At 36.5% G+C, this 15,654-nt stretch overlaps 2 protein-coding genes across 2 annotated transcripts; one reads left to right on the forward strand and one right to left on the reverse strand.

The window, feature by feature from the left end:
- Window positions 1-2,890: 2,890 nt before the first annotated feature.
- Window positions 2,891-6,964, reverse strand: LOC145643208 (uncharacterized). Its single transcript, XM_081694364.1, has 2 exons — window positions 6,084-6,964; window positions 2,891-5,972 (listed from the first exon to the last, which is right to left on the reverse strand). Exons 1-2 carry the CDS (start codon window positions 6,962-6,964, stop codon window positions 2,891-2,893), a joined length of 3,963 nt encoding a protein of 1,320 aa, XP_081550490.1.
- A 3,501-nt stretch (window positions 6,965-10,465) lies between these two features.
- LOC145641999 (gamma-glutamylcyclotransferase 2-1-like) lies at window positions 10,466-15,526 on the forward strand. The gene is made up of 9 exons (XM_081693044.1): window positions 10,466-10,716; window positions 12,947-13,065; window positions 13,149-13,225; window positions 13,515-13,571; window positions 13,682-13,738; window positions 13,822-13,862; window positions 13,970-14,041; window positions 14,184-14,263; window positions 15,080-15,526. Exons 2-9 carry the CDS (start codon window positions 12,957-12,959, stop codon window positions 15,253-15,255), a joined length of 669 nt encoding a protein of 222 aa, XP_081549170.1. The 5' UTR covers window positions 10,466-10,716; window positions 12,947-12,956; the 3' UTR covers window positions 15,256-15,526.
- Window positions 15,527-15,654: the final 128 nt, after the last annotated feature.

The following is a 15,654-nucleotide window of genomic DNA, read 5'->3' on the forward strand; positions in this document are numbered from 1 at the left end:
CGTTTCATACAATAAAATTATTAGTATAATTTGTATTTGGCTTAACGATGCACTAATTGTTGTTTTTGTTGTTAACTTGCAACAAAGTCTATTGCGTTACATACAAGTATATTATAAGAATTGAATAAAAAAGAATGCAAGGACATAATGTTACTTTCAAGAAATAATCAAGTACCAGTACTTTTAGACGTTTTATTAATATTTAGAGGCCGTTTGGTTGGGGTTAATCATCAAAGAGAATGGGAATCAACTGCCTCCATTCCCTTTGTTATTGTTTGTTAGCCCATTTTTCCCATTCTCTTTACCCCCTTCATTCCCCCAAATCCCTCTAACTTCATTCCCCACCCCCACTGGGTATTTCCATTCCATTCCCTACCCACCTTCACATCACCACCTTCACATCACCACCTTCACACCACCACATCACCACCGGAAAACTAGCCCAAACCACCACCACCCTTACCACCGCCGCCCCTCCTCCGACCACCGCCGCCCCTCCTCCGACCCTCCCTGGAGCCTCGCCGCCCTCCCCTCCCCCAAAAAAACCTCCCCAAGCCCCGAAAAACCCTAACCCCGATCTCCCTTGACCCCGAAATCCGCCGCCCAGCCCTCCCACCACCCTCGAAACCCTAGCCGCTAGGGGTTTGAGGGTGGTGGGAGGGCTGGGCGACGGATTTCGGGGTCAAGGGAGATCGGGGTTAGGGTATTTCGGGGCTTGGGGAGGTTTTTTCGGGGAAGGAGAGGTCAAGGTAGTGCGGCGAGGGGTGGTGGTGGTGCGGCGAAGGGGGGGGAGTTGTGGAGGAGGTGCGGCGGTGAGTGGGTGGAGTGGCTGGGTGGTGGCTAAAAATGGTTGAAAGCACTAGTAGAATAAACGTAATGGCAAGCGGTTCAAACCCCCTATTGGCAAGCGGTTTTGAACAGCATGGGCTTAGGGAGCTTGCCATTAGCCATTTAAATGGCAAGCGGTTCAGAACCGCTTGCCATTACTAGAGAAAGGGCAGCGGTTTTGGCGCCAAACCGCTGCCCATTACGGGTATAAAAAATAAAAAAAAATTAAATTTTTTTTTGGTTTTTTTCACATAAATTGATACACAAACCAAACATATGTAAAAACATTAATATTTTTATTAATTATTTGTTGTAATATAACATTTACATCATAAAAAATTAATACAAGTAATAAAATTAATACACCTAATACAAAAAAAATAAAATCAGCTCTATTAAAAAAAAAAAAACATGTTCCATAGTCCACCAGCCACGACCACCAACACCACCGGCCCACCACTACCCCTACGAGCAGCCACCACAACCACACACCACGAGCAACCACCACTACCACACACTGCACCACCACATAATTTATTTTCAAAAAAAAATAAAGAAAATTAACCAACCCGCCACCACCACCACACACACCACACACCACCACATAATTTATTTTTAAAAAAAAATAAAGAAAATTAACCCAACCCTCCACCACCAGCCACCACCACCACACACAACGAGCACCCAGCCAACCCACCCCACCCTTCACTTTCCTCTTCCCTAATTTTCCACGCCGGAAACAGGCCCATCCACCAGAACCGTACCCCTACCCACTGTACCCGAACCCACCCACCACCCCACACCTCCAGCCTCCCTAACCCGAACCCACCTTTTAAAAAAAGGAAAATACCTTGAAATAATCCACCAAAACCTCAATTTGGCTAGAAATTATGGTTTAAAAGGTCAAAATCGACCATGAAAATTGTAGATCTAGAGTTTTCATGGTCGATTTTGACCTAAAAAACCTGAAAACCCAAACACATGCTTGATTTTGGGATTTTTGGTTCCTTTTTTTTGCTCGGTGGTGGTCTAATGTCGCGCGACTAGTGGTCGGTGATAAGAGGAGAGAGGAAAGAAGGGGGGGCTTGAGATGAAAGAGAAGAATACGGTGGGTGGGTAGGAGAATTAATGGAGGGGAGAGGGGAGAGAGGCGAGAGGAGAGATGACAGAGGAGAGAGGCGCGAGAGAGCTAGAGGAGAGAGAGCGTGAAAATGTGAAATAAAAGGATGAAGGAGAGAGGAGTTTTAGGGTTTTTTAAGTAATGACAAACGGTTTGGGGTTGAACCGCCTGCCAATATAACTAATGGCAAGCGGTTCAACCCCAAACCGCTTGTCATTATATATATTGGCAAGCGGTTCGCTCCAAAAATTGCTTGCCAATTAATGGCAAGCGGATTTTTAAAACCGCTTGCCATTTGGGGCTTCCTTTTACGTTTATTCTACTAGTGAAGTGAAGGCGAGTAGTGGTGGTGGTTGGATTGGTGGCCTTCCATTCATTCCATTCCTTTGTTATTCAAAACAAACAACACTCCAAAATTGGGGGATTTATTCCATTCATTGTCTTTCCCTTTGTTCATTCCATTCCATTTCTCTCGTGCGAACCAAACGACCCCTATAATTTGGCCATTTCATTAAAATGTAAGTAGTTCAGAAACTAAAAAGAAAAAGAAAAAGTTAAGGTGGTATTTGAATTGGTAAAAATATTTCACAAAAAAAAAAAAAAAAAAAAATTGGTAAATGCTTATTTGTCTACCTTATAGCTAGGTTGGTGTTTAATACTCCTATATATTTTCATATGAAAATCAAACTTTGATATAAAAAAAGTATTAAAAGTGTTAATTAATATTTATTGAAAAAAGGTTGTCAACATTTTGATGATACGTTAATGAACATGTAACAATGTAATAAACGATAATGTTATAACATTGTACTTTGTTTATAATATTTATAACCACATTATTACATTAGCCGACACACTATTCTACGTTTCTACGTAGTAATATTCTACCCCTTACTTTTTTTTTTTTTTTTTTTTTACAATGGTAAGAAAAAAAAGAAAACATTAGGAAACCCTCCTCACGAGGGGAATTCCTAGTGCGTTGGAAGAAAGGATGGGAAATAAAGAAGAATTATTACAAGGGACTATATCCATACTATCACTAACTAAATGACCAACATTTGCTATCCAGTCCGCTGCTTGATTTGCCTCTCGAAAGATGTGATGAATGTTATAGTTATCGAAATTGCTAAGAAGTGAACAAATGTCTTGAATAATATGATCAATTTGCCATGGTGCTGACCAGATGCCATTAACGGAGTTGACTACTAAAAGATTATCACCTTCAATTATGATGTTTTTGATCCCACGCTCAAGAGCAAGAAGAATGCCTTTATGAAGAGCCATGGCCTCTGTTATGAAAACCTTGGTGGTGCCGAGGTTGAAAGCGCGAGCTCCTGAAACTGCCCCACTACTGTCTCTGATGAGAATCCCTGCTGCTGCTGATTTGTTGAGCACCGAACCATCAAAGTTGAGTTTGTAGAAATTTGTTGGTGGCGCCTCCCAGGAAACCATGATAGTGTTTGTTGGAGAATGAGAAGGAGAAGATGAGGATCTCCGAATAGGAGATCCCGATGAAGAAAAGGTATCGGTGAGAATTCTGTAGTGCCACTCATTGAACGCAAATTGCGCTCGGTGGAAAATTCTAGGAATATCAAAGGATTCTTGGCGGAAAATTATAGAATTTCGTTCTTTCCAAATACTCCAAATAAGGAAGATAAATTTCCTAATAGATAGTTTGTGTTTTTTTAAACCTAAAAGTGCTTCAACTAAATCAGTGTAGGGAACTCTACAATCCAACCAATTCTTAACTAAGGTATGGTTCCAAACATCTTTAGAATGAATGCAAGTGAGAAAAAGATGGTTCACTGTTTCGCTATAAATATTACATAGACCACAATCACTAAAAGGAATTACGTTTCTTTTGTAAAGGGTATCACGAACGCTTAGACTATTATGAAGAATTTGCCACAAGAAGATTTGGATCTTAGGAGGGATATCTAATTTCCATATCCAATGATGTTCCCATTTATCATCAAGGTCAAGATTATGGGCAAGCCATGTGGCGGATTTTACTGTAAATGTGCCAGACGAAGTAAGACCCCACACCGGCATATCTAGCATCGCGCTGCTAGGTAATGGAATTCCTAATATTTGAGAAACGATATTGTCTGGGAGAAAGTAGCATAGCTTCTGTCTATCCCATTGTTTGTTGGGGAGAATGAAGTCTGAAACTTTTGTGTCTAACTCAACTTGATTAGGATCCATACGAAGTAGTTCAATTAAGCTTTGGTTGGTTACCCAATTATCAATCCAAAAGTATATATCCATTCCATTTCCAATCTTCCATCGAATTCCTTTTCTTAAAATTTCCCGTTGGGCAAGGATTTTCCTCCAAATATGAGAATCTTTAACATTTGGAGTGCATTCAAAGAAGGATTTATTACATAGATATTTATCTCTAATGATTTTAACCCATAGACTATTAGGTTCGGAGATAATTTTCCACCCTAACTTTGCAATGAATGCCTTGTTAAGAGGCAGTGTTCGCCGGAGACCTAGCCCACCTGCATCCTTTGGTCTACAAATCTTATCCCAAGCAATAAGGGAGATGCTGTTTTTATCTTTCTCTTGTCTCCAAAAGAACTTTCGGTGGAGGGAGTCTAATTCTTTAGCTACATCATTAGGAAGGAGGGAAGATGAGCATAGGTAACTAGGTAAAGCTTCTAAATTGCTTTGGATAAGCGTATGTCTTCCTGCCTTTGATAAGAAATCGGCTTCCCAATGTTGGATACGTTGTTCAGTTTTTTCCATGACATGTTTATAATCTTTCTTCAGCGGATAATAAGAACTAAAGAGAACGCCTAAATATCTACCAAGTGAGGCTTTAGGGGTCATGTTAAAATGTGCAGCTAAGAATTTTTTTTGGCCATTAGGGATGTTTCTTGAGAAAATAATTGAAGATTTGTGAAAATTTACTAGCTGGCCAGAGATGTCACAAAAAGAATCTAGGATCTTCTTAAGATTAGTACAAGCTGAAGCAGTAGCTTTACAGAAAAGTAAGCTATCATCTGCAAATAGCAAACAAGGAATAGAAAAGGACCTAGGACAAATTTTGAAGCCTATCCCAGATTTGCGGTTAGAACTTTCTAAACAAAGTTTCCTAATTAGAACTTCCATGCAAAGGATGAATAAGTAGGGGGATAATGGGTCCCCTTGTCTAAGACCTCTAGAGGGTTTAAACCATTTGGTTGTTTCCCCATTAATTTTTAAAGAGTATGAAACTTTAGTAACACATTCTTGGATCCAAGAAATCCATTGGGAAGGGAAGCCAAAAGCTTTTAGGCAGTTCCACAAGAAATCCCATTCTATTCTATCATATGCCTTTTCCATGTCAAGTTTAAAGGCGCACCAACCTGTTTTGTTTTTAGATTTCTGGAACGTGTTTAAAATTTCTTGGACAACGAGGATATTATCGTGGATAGAACGGTCCGGAGTAAAAGCGTTTTGTAGCGGACTCACTGTTTTTTGAAGAATAGGGCATAAACGATTGACCAATATCTTGGAAATTGCTTTGTACACCGTGTTCACTAGGCTGATCGGACGAAAGTGGTTAGGATTCTCGGGCATTTTTGTCTTAGGAATAAGAGTAATGATGGTGTGGTTTAATGCTGGTGGAAGACATCCATGTGAAAAGAAACTTTGAATGGGGGCTTTGTCTGGGTTCATGTTAAAAAAAATGTCTTTAATTTCTTCTTTAGAGACCGGAGCAAGAAGAGAGTTGCAATCTTCAGTTGACGTTATAGGGTCTATAAAGGATAAGTCTAATTGTCTTGTAGTATTACGAGTTGACTTAAATCTTGAGCGAAAAGAGTCTAAAAGGAGGGTTTTAATCTCATCACAAGTATCAACCCAATCATTATTTTCATTTTTTAGCCTATGAATAGTCGTTGAAACTATTTTTTTCCTCATTTTGTTATGGAAAAAACGAGTGTTCCTATCTCCTTGAAATAACCATTTCTTTCGATTTAGAGAGCCATAATGTCGCTGTCCAAAAAGGAGGAGTTTTTCACGCTGACGAATCATTCTATTAATATGACTTACTAAAATAGGATTAAAAGGTTGTGATCGAAGGGCATGATGAAGTTCTTTTATTTTTTCTTCATTTGACAATAATTTATTATTATTGTTTCCATACCTTTTACGTGCCCATGTCTTAAGCTCGGTCTTTATTCTAGACATTTTTTGTTGGATACGATAAAATCGCGAACCTTTAATAGGGTGTGGCCATATTTTTTTTACTATAGAATGAGATTCCTCCTCTAGAGTCCAATAATTTTGGAACCGAAACAATCGTGGCACAAAATTAGCATTGTTGAAGCGAGAATCAAAGAAAAGAGGTGCATGGTCCGACACCGTGAAGGTACCATAAGATATCAAGTTATTAGGAAACATATGGTTGAAAGATTGATTGCTTATAGCCCTATCTAATCTTTCATAAATTACTCTATTATTAATACATTGTTTCCAAGAGAAAGTATTTTGAACACAAGGAACATCTACCGCATGAGTGTCTGTAAGGAATTTTGGAAGCCGGCGAAGTTGGTTACTAGCAATTGGCCTTCCTCCAATTTTATCAGAATAAGTCAACATTTCGTTAAAATCACCTAAAACAAGCCAAGGCAAGTGAATATTGTTGCTAAATGAAGTTAAGTAATCCCAAAAAGGGTCTTTATCTACCTCTTGTGCTGGGCAATACACCCCAGTTATAGCCATATCTTTATTTAAAGGTTTGAAATTTACAAAGAGATGGGCACATCTATCTTTAAGGTCCATGCTTTTCACAATAACATTATCACTATTCCAACAGATCCATAACTCACCCGAATGATTTACAAGATCAATTACAAGTTTATTCTCAAAGTGTAAGGCCTTTAAGATTTTTTTGCTATTAATAGTATTAGTCATAGTTTCTAAGACAAAAATTATATCAGGGTTATGCTTATACTTTAAGTGAATCAATTCAGCAAGAGCCTCGGGCTTTTTCCCCCCTTGAATATTCCAACATAGAATTCTCATCTTAATATGGCGTAACCATTTTGATTTGACAATGTCACATAGTAGTCATAGCGAGTGTCAAGCACTCGGTTCCAGGAGGGTTCGAGGACCCTTTTTACTTTTGAATAAATGATATGCAAACTACAAAAAAAAAACCCTTGAAAAAAAGAATCACTGAAAACAGAGGGACTACAAGAAACCCAAAAAGAGTAACCAATGACCCCCTTGTTTCCCTTCTCAACATCAAGTAATGTTCCCGGAATAAGCTAACCACAGAAGGAAAAGAAAAACGAGTTTTCCTGCAGAAATAACGGACAATAATTAAAAAATAGCAACAAACCAAATAAAGGGACCAGGAGCAATTGATACAAGATCGTAAAAACCATCCATATAACTACCGGAAGTATAACACAACCAGACCATAACAAAGGGAAATAAAGGCTGCATGCATTCAATATGGAAGCTAACCTGAGTACATAAGGTACAATTCAAAGAAAAAAGAAAAATGGAGGGTGAGGAATAGTAGGTTAAAACAGCAAGCCGCCAACAGAAGCACAAAGAAAACAACATATTAATTAGTTCATTAGCATGGTAGTGATTACAAAAGTAAGGAGTATTACAAAATAAGCCCGTTGACAAAAGATTACTCCTTAAAAGGTGCCATATTAAAATCAAAAGTAATAAGAAAGCATAAGCAAAATAAAAACAACTGAATCTCAGACAAAAAATATGGCACACTAGATAGGGAAAACTAATCATGGATAGTGAGCAGAGTTAGGGGAGCTTGAGTCTCCCTCTTCCCTTCTCCTGCGCTTGAGACCATCAGAAATACCAGAGCTAGACATCTCAGCATCCAAATTAATGTTAGGATCATGATGAATCACACCCAATGCACTTAGAAAAGCATCATCCAGATCATCTGTATCCATGTTTAAACCATAAGGATCTCCTAGCTCATTACTGCCAGGAGGGTTAAGAGTGATAGTATCACCCGACATTACTTGATAATCACTAAGGGTAGCAAAAGCATTAGACACAGGAACAACAGCAAAGTCATGGATCTCATTGATGGTGGGAGAATGAACAACAGTATGGATAGGAGAAAAATACTCAGTAGCACCAGCATTAGGCACTGCAAGAGTAGAAACAGTAGTTGAACGAGGGGCAGGTCTGTAGAAAGAACCCCTTCTCCCTCTAAACCCTCTTCCCATGACCCTAGGTCTACCCCTACGCTCAGGTTTAACTCTAACCCAATCCAAACCGGCAGAAGAAAGTTCAGCACAGTTGGTTTATAAGTTACTAGCCTCAAGTTGAGCAACCACAAGATCAATGCATGGTTTAGGTTTGCTAGGACAGGAACTTAGGGTATGATCTTTTTTTCCACACAAAGGACACACCTCATGCACACCCTCATAGGATAAATAAAAAACAATAGAATCCTCCTCATTTCTCATAGTAATGGTACAAGGCACAGGTTTTGAGATATTAATATTGATGCAAGCTCTAGCAAACTGAGCCTTATCCTTATTTTGCAAGGTGTAGTTATCTAGCTTAATCAGGGTCCCAATGCAAGAAGTGAGAGAGGCAATATGATCCCAAGACCAGTATTCGTTAGGAAGGAAAGGGATTTTAACCCATTGATCAACATGGGTAATTTCATTAGAAAAAGGTCTAAAATTAGGTTTCCAAGGAGTGAGAACAAGATTAAGGCCTTGGACAAACCAGGGTCTACGGTTCCAAATATCTTCTCTATCCATAGGATTGGAAAACTTAATAATGAACCACCCATTTGCTAGATATCTAATAGACACCTCACCATGGATAAACTCCCAGTCCCTTCTAAGCCTAGATATGACAGCAGATGAAGGAACAAACTCACCCCAAATTTTAGCAAATAATATAATAAGACAATACCCCTTAGTTCAGACTTAATGGTTTCAGAGAGAGGAGGGGCTTGAACATATTGGCGTGAATTGGATCTGGAATTGATGAAGAAGAAGGACATGCACTGACTGAATGGGAGGGAGGGGCAGGATGAGTATCACCGTCACTTCCCAAAGGGAGTTCGGGTTCAGCAATTGGGTTTGAACTGGTTCCACTCGAATGATTATCCATAGGGGTAATTCCACACTTAGAAGGTCTAGATTGGGTAGGAGGAAGGGAAGACGAAGCATGCATGCTTGTAAGAGCAGATGCATAACTAGGAGGAGGGGGAATATAAGACATTACTTGATATTTGATTATAGCAAAGTGTATTGTCTTGTTACTCTCTTGTAGTCTTCTAGATAGTTTAAGATGGTTTATTGGACCTTTTTTTTTTTTTATTTTTTTTTTTTATTTTTTTTTCAGACCATCAATCATCTAGACTAAATATAAGTGCTCAATATTATTTGCATGCTTTAATTAAAATTACATAATCGTTCTATATTATAATGTAATTTGGTAGTATGGTGACTATTTTTATCTATTATTATTATTATTACTAATTTGATTTGGTATGAAAGATTGTTTTTTTTTTTTGGTACATAAACTTAGGGTCTGTTCTCTCTTCAGCTTAATTTCAGTCCAACAATTCATTTAAGCTCAGTTCATTTCAATTCAGTGAATCAGAACAGGCCCTTAGTTGATTAATTCACACGATCACAATGGCATGGCCAAAAAATTCTAACTTTTACATGAATATGTGTTCGATATATATTTTATTGAGTGTATATTTTTTTTTTTATTGATTGTATATTATACATGAGAGTGTATAAAATTCTAATACACATCAAACACTAACAAAAACGATTAACATTACATTAATATTTTTTTTTTAAAAATTTCCCAATTCACAAATTTGTACTCCGTAATACAAACTAATTAATTACAATAATGCAGTTGAATAAAATAAATTTGACATGTAGAGAATTGATTTTCATATAAATGCCAAGCTATATATATTTTTCCATTCAACTAATTGAAGAAAAAAAACTTTATTTTACAATTTTTTCCTCTAACAATACGCACATTACAATGTATCTGGATTGATTTAACATCTAAGTACATCATAGTTCACACCTATTAACCCTAGATCAATCAAGATCTTTTTCCTATTTTATCATAACAACCCAAGATTCAATGCAAGAACAACATTAAGAAAATACAAAGAAAATGAACCTAGACATCTACAATAAAAAAATCTCATATCATCCAAATCAAAATCGATAATTTTCCCATTTACCCCCATAACTACACCCATGCCATGACTACTTCTTTATTTATTCCTAATTTCCTATAGACAAACTTCATTAAAATTATATAATCAAACCTTATATTATACTCCGTACATAAATAAATACTGGTATATTCGATTTATTCAATATTAATTAACTAATTAAGTAACGTAATTTGACATATTAGACCTGCCTTACCAAATACGTGTGCACGTGGCACAAACAATTAAAACCTCCTTTATTTTTTTTTTTGTATGTTTTCTAGTAATATAAATACTTGACCACCCCTGCAATATTTCCTCCCTCACAAAAAAAAACCATTGCAGCGTAGAGAGAGAAAGAGGGTGAAAATCACCATTTTTAGAGAGAGAAACTTCAAGGGAAACCTATTTATTCGCTGAAATACGAACAAATTAGGGTTTTCCGTTTCTCTCACTCACAAATCCACTCTCTTTCTTTCTCTCTCTTCATCTCTTAATCTGTTGCCCTAATTTACCGCTGATCAGATTTCAACTTTGTTCGAATTTGATCGCATTGTGTTTCTCTGCTCATTTTCAGGTAATTTTTTTGAATTAATTTGAAATTTCGATCCGTTTTGTTTTTGATTTACATCTTATTTCCTTTTTCGATTGCTTTGATTTAGGCATTTAGCTAGGTTTCTTCAGAAATTGGTTTTGTTAGTGTGATTATGATCGAATCTTTGTAGTTTTGTAATTGCACCAACTATTGTTTAGTGTTATGATCATCATCGTGTTTAATAGATACCAAATCACGTCGATCAGTGTTATTAATGTTTTCGCTATTAGCGACGAAATCTCACTCAAACAACCGTTATAAACTTATAATACCGGTGATTTGGTGGTGGTTAAAGGTATTGTATTGTGTGTGCTTGTAAGTTTTGAACCTTGGATTTCATGTGTATACTATATGTTATTGGTTTTGGATTTTCTGGAATTTTCCCCTTTTCTTTGTACTATTGTCTTATTATTAATATTGCTCCGTATAATTTAATGCTAGACAAACGGTGTTGGGAGGTGAAATTTGTAATTAGGTGAATTGTTTTTCTATTTGGAGTCACGTGACAAGCTGTTGCTGGTTTTTAATTTTACATTAATTAAAGAATTTTGTGTGGATATGCTAGTTGCAATTCTTGCAAAACCAAATTTATGTGAGTTGTTGTGGGGTTGATAGTTTTAGGGATAAGATTGCTTAGGTTGTGTTTGACTCAGATTTACTCCACCTTTTGTGCGAAGTTCATGTGCACCAACTTCATAATTAGACGTTTCTATCAAAAAGTAAATTTTCACATTTTTGTTTGGTGAAATTTACTAGTGTAAACGCTAGTGGTTTCAAATTTAAGGAATGTGATAGTGAAGTAGTACTTCCTCGACGCGTTTGATTTAGGCATATATATTAAGGAAAGGAGAGAAAGTGAGAGAGGATGAAAAAGTAAGTGGGGTACCTTGTAAAGGTAAAAAATTTACACCAAAAGGAAACGTGTCAACTAAAAAAAACTTCCAAAAAGGGGAATTCGTGTCTTTTTGGAATTCGTGTCAACTAAAAAGAAACAGGGGTTGTATATTATAAGAGTTTCACTCTTTGGTTTGGTGAAATTGATGAGTGTAAATGTTAGTGGGTTCAAATGTAGCAAATGTGATGGTAAAGTGTGGACTATTATGAAGTTGTGATCGATTATTGTATGAGAAAAATTCATATGGTTTACTCAAATAGTATGAGTATCCTAGGGCCAATTGGTAGGAGATGTGTGGAGAATTGTTCACCAAAATATAATGACAGAATATGGTCTTAAAAGTATTGGTTCATGGCTATTTATAAGTGCTAGATATTTGTTTAGATAGTGTAATTAGATTGTTGTAAGGTAATATGATGACATTCTACATATTGAGATAAAGGGTTTACAATCTTTAGATTAGATATAGATTGTTTTGTTTCAATGAATAGATTAGAGTTGTAGTCATTGTAAAACTTTGTGATACTGAAAAGTCTACTTGTCTTCCCAATTATGGAGGCAAATTTTGTACAACTCTAATTGTGAACAATTAATTCAACGTGTGTGTTTGCACCTGTGAAAAATTATTAAGAAGTTGAAAGGATAGAGTAAAAATTTCTTTTGAGTATAAGAAAAACATGGGGATTTTATTTTTGTTTTGAGCATATTCTATTATTTTGAGGATGATACATGGAAAGATTCCTCTCTTTTTGTCCTTTTTAAGGACTGTTATAAATCAAAAATGGGGTAACCACTCTTTAGTCTTTAATGTAGAAATTTTCATTTGAGTGTATGACAGAATTATAGACCTAAGGAATGTATCTTCATTTGAGTGTATGACAGAATTATAGGCATAAGGAATGTATCAAGTTAACAACTTAACAAGCCATAGAATTTGACATGTTATAGAATATTGATACAGTTCTTGCAAATACTATTAAAAATGGTCACCAAGCATGTGGAAAATGAGATGTCCAATGGGCCACATTAGTGGTCCACTTGACTCTTGAAAACTGTGTTGGTCATATTTGAACTATTCTTGTTGACACGCAAGGCCGGCCATTTTGACACCTTTATACAACTGTTTGCTTATAAAATGTTTTCAATTTTTCTTTTTTTAAAAGTTGGATTTGAAATTGTTTGCAATTCCTCTATCCTTCATTGCACCTTCTCTTTGCCACCCTTCCCTGTTAACCTCAAAAGGAATTGAAATTTAATATCCCACAATCATTTTGATTGACTTCTGTTTGTTATTAAGTTACATTTACCTTTTGTCAGATTATCAGCCATGGTGTTCTGGATTTTTGGCTATGGTTCATTGGTGTGGAACCCAGGTTTTCAATACGATGAGAAAGTGATTGGTTATGTAAAGGACTACAAGCGGGTATTTGATCTTGGTAAGTTATCTGTTGCACTCTAGTATTTTTGAGGTATAGACTATGATTCTGATTTTGCTTACATGGTTGCTAATATCTTGCAGCATGCATTGATCACCGGGGTACACCTGAACACCCAGCCAGAACTTGTACATTGGAATACAGTGAAGGAACTTTATGTGTAAGTGATAGCCGAAATTATCATCTTAATCAATTTTAATGTTTCTATATTCTCTAGGGCGCTATTAGTATGTATCTAGGACATTGTCTAAAATTTTGCTGCCCGTCTCAACTGCTGTAATGAGTCAAAATACTTGCTTTCGTCTGAATCATTGAACCACTATGTTCCTTTTGATGTAGTCAAGTTTTGGGTTCATAGCTGTATTAAACTGTAGTGTGAAATGTAGTGCTATTTTATTTGTATTTTGATGTGCAGCATCATTGATTTTAAATTTTATTCTGTGTTCCAGTGGGGGGCTGCTTATTGTGTAAGAGGTGGTCCTGAAATAGAAGCTGCTGCAATGCAGGTACTGTTTCCTCCTTATGGCTACAATATCTCTGTAGCTTAATGATTTCTTTTATCAATTTTGATTATGATATATTTTTGTCCTGATCAATGTGCTGTTGCTATATGCAGTATTTGGAGCGTAGGGAGTGTGAATATGATCACAAGATAACTGTGGATTTTTACAAGGTAAGAGAATGTTTTGGTGGATTTCTTCTATAATCTACATACATTTGTGGATTTATTCTGATGTGGAATTTTTCGGAGTTCAGGAAGGAGAGGATCTCGAGCCTCTAGTTACTGGAGTGATTGTGTAAGTTGCTTATTTATTCAAGTGAATTGAGCATGTCTTCTTGAATCCATACTGCAGAGTAATTATTTTGTATTTTTGAATCCTCATTCTTTTCTTATGTAATGCAGTTTCATGTCCACTCCTGATCCAATATCTAATAAATACTATCTGGGGCCAGCTCCACTGGATAAGATGGCTTGGTAAGGAACCTTTAATTTTTCTTTATTTCCCATTTACAATACAGTATCTATTTTTGGGTACTTTGGACTTGGAATGATGATGAAGAGGTTAATGTGGTTCACCAATTTAGCGTGTGCTGATCAGCTTGTTTTTATAATATAGGCAAATTGCAACTGCTATTGGGCCATGTGGTAACAACAGAGAGTATCTTTTCTTGCTTGAAAAGGCCATGCGTGAGATTGGTAAGCTCCTTGAGTCTTTTTTGTCTAACTGCTATTTACAATAGGATACTGATTACTTTAGTTGGTTTGGAAATATTTTTCATTTGATTGAATAACTGATGTCTATAAAAGAAAGGGATGACCGGACAAACTTTGGAATTGATATATGTCAACCAACATTTGTAAGAGCAAAATAATGGAGTGGGGTAATTTCTTGTCCAAGGAAAATGGTTTTTTTTGCAAGTAATGCAGCTTCTGCTGAAGTGAAGTTTTTGCTGCAATGGAATTACCTTTTAGGAGATTTTTGATTCATTCCACACTTTGGTGATAGATGAAGAGTACTTGTATGAAATACCAACCCTAATCCTTGAAGAATTTGACTACCAATACTGTTAGTTAAGTCTACTTAAAGTCACCTGGGAAAACAGTAGTAAGATCTTGCATTTAGAGTGATAATATGTGCATATATGAATACTTTTCTTACACGTGCGATTTTATAGTAGACACATGTTTGCATGTCAAACTGCATACAGCATACTTCGGACTCCTTCTCCGACGTCTGCTTATTAGTTTACAGACAGATGGGTGGGTGAATAACATGTGTGACTAAACTTACTTTCGTTCTCTTCATATTGTTTGTTTTTGAAGGAGTTGGACACCATTTTATTCTTTCCTCACATGCAATTCTTATTCTTTTTGTCTGAGATGTCCTGTCCATTTCGTATGTTTGGATGTTGCCAATTGTTTTGTCATGAACCGTAGCTTTCTTATCCATGTAAATATGTAATATGCTCTTTTACTCCAATGTCTAATATCAACTTTTGATTTCCTGGACAGATCATGAGGATGACTATGTAATTGAGCTAGCCAACGAGGTGAGGAAGGTACTTGACATTGTAAAAGGAGCAACCAAAGATACAAAACTCATTGCAGCACCACACGTCACTGTCAAGGATCATATACCATCCCTTCAACTTCTTCCACGCCAAGAAGCTGTAGCAATGGACTCATAATAACGGAAATAAATTGATTGTAGGAACTAAAAGGTGCTCTTAGTCTTCTTCTCTTACTATAGGCAAAGAGTTACTTGAAATCAAACCCTAACATGGAAGAGAGATATATTAGCGGCTCTGTTGTCAGTCTGTTAGAAGTGTTAGTCTTTTGCTTTGACCACAATGAGGCGATTATGTACTACTGTTAGACAATCGACATGGAAGTAATGTTTACCCAGAATTTGGGCTTATGAATTTTACTTGAGTTTAATACAACATCATAGTTTAGTAATATTGCTAACATTCTTTTATCTTCAGAGAAAATTGTGCTAACTTCCAAGTGAGTAAATTTTTATCTTATGATTTCAAAGAACATCCTTGGATTCTTGATTGCCTTTGAAGCTAACTTGTTGAGGGATT

The sequence above is a fragment of the Chenopodium album genome, chromosome 8 (assembly GCF_948465745.1).
Source record: "Chenopodium album chromosome 8, dcCheAlbu1.1, whole genome shotgun sequence".
NCBI lineage: Eukaryota > Viridiplantae > Streptophyta > Magnoliopsida > Caryophyllales > Amaranthaceae > Chenopodium > Chenopodium album.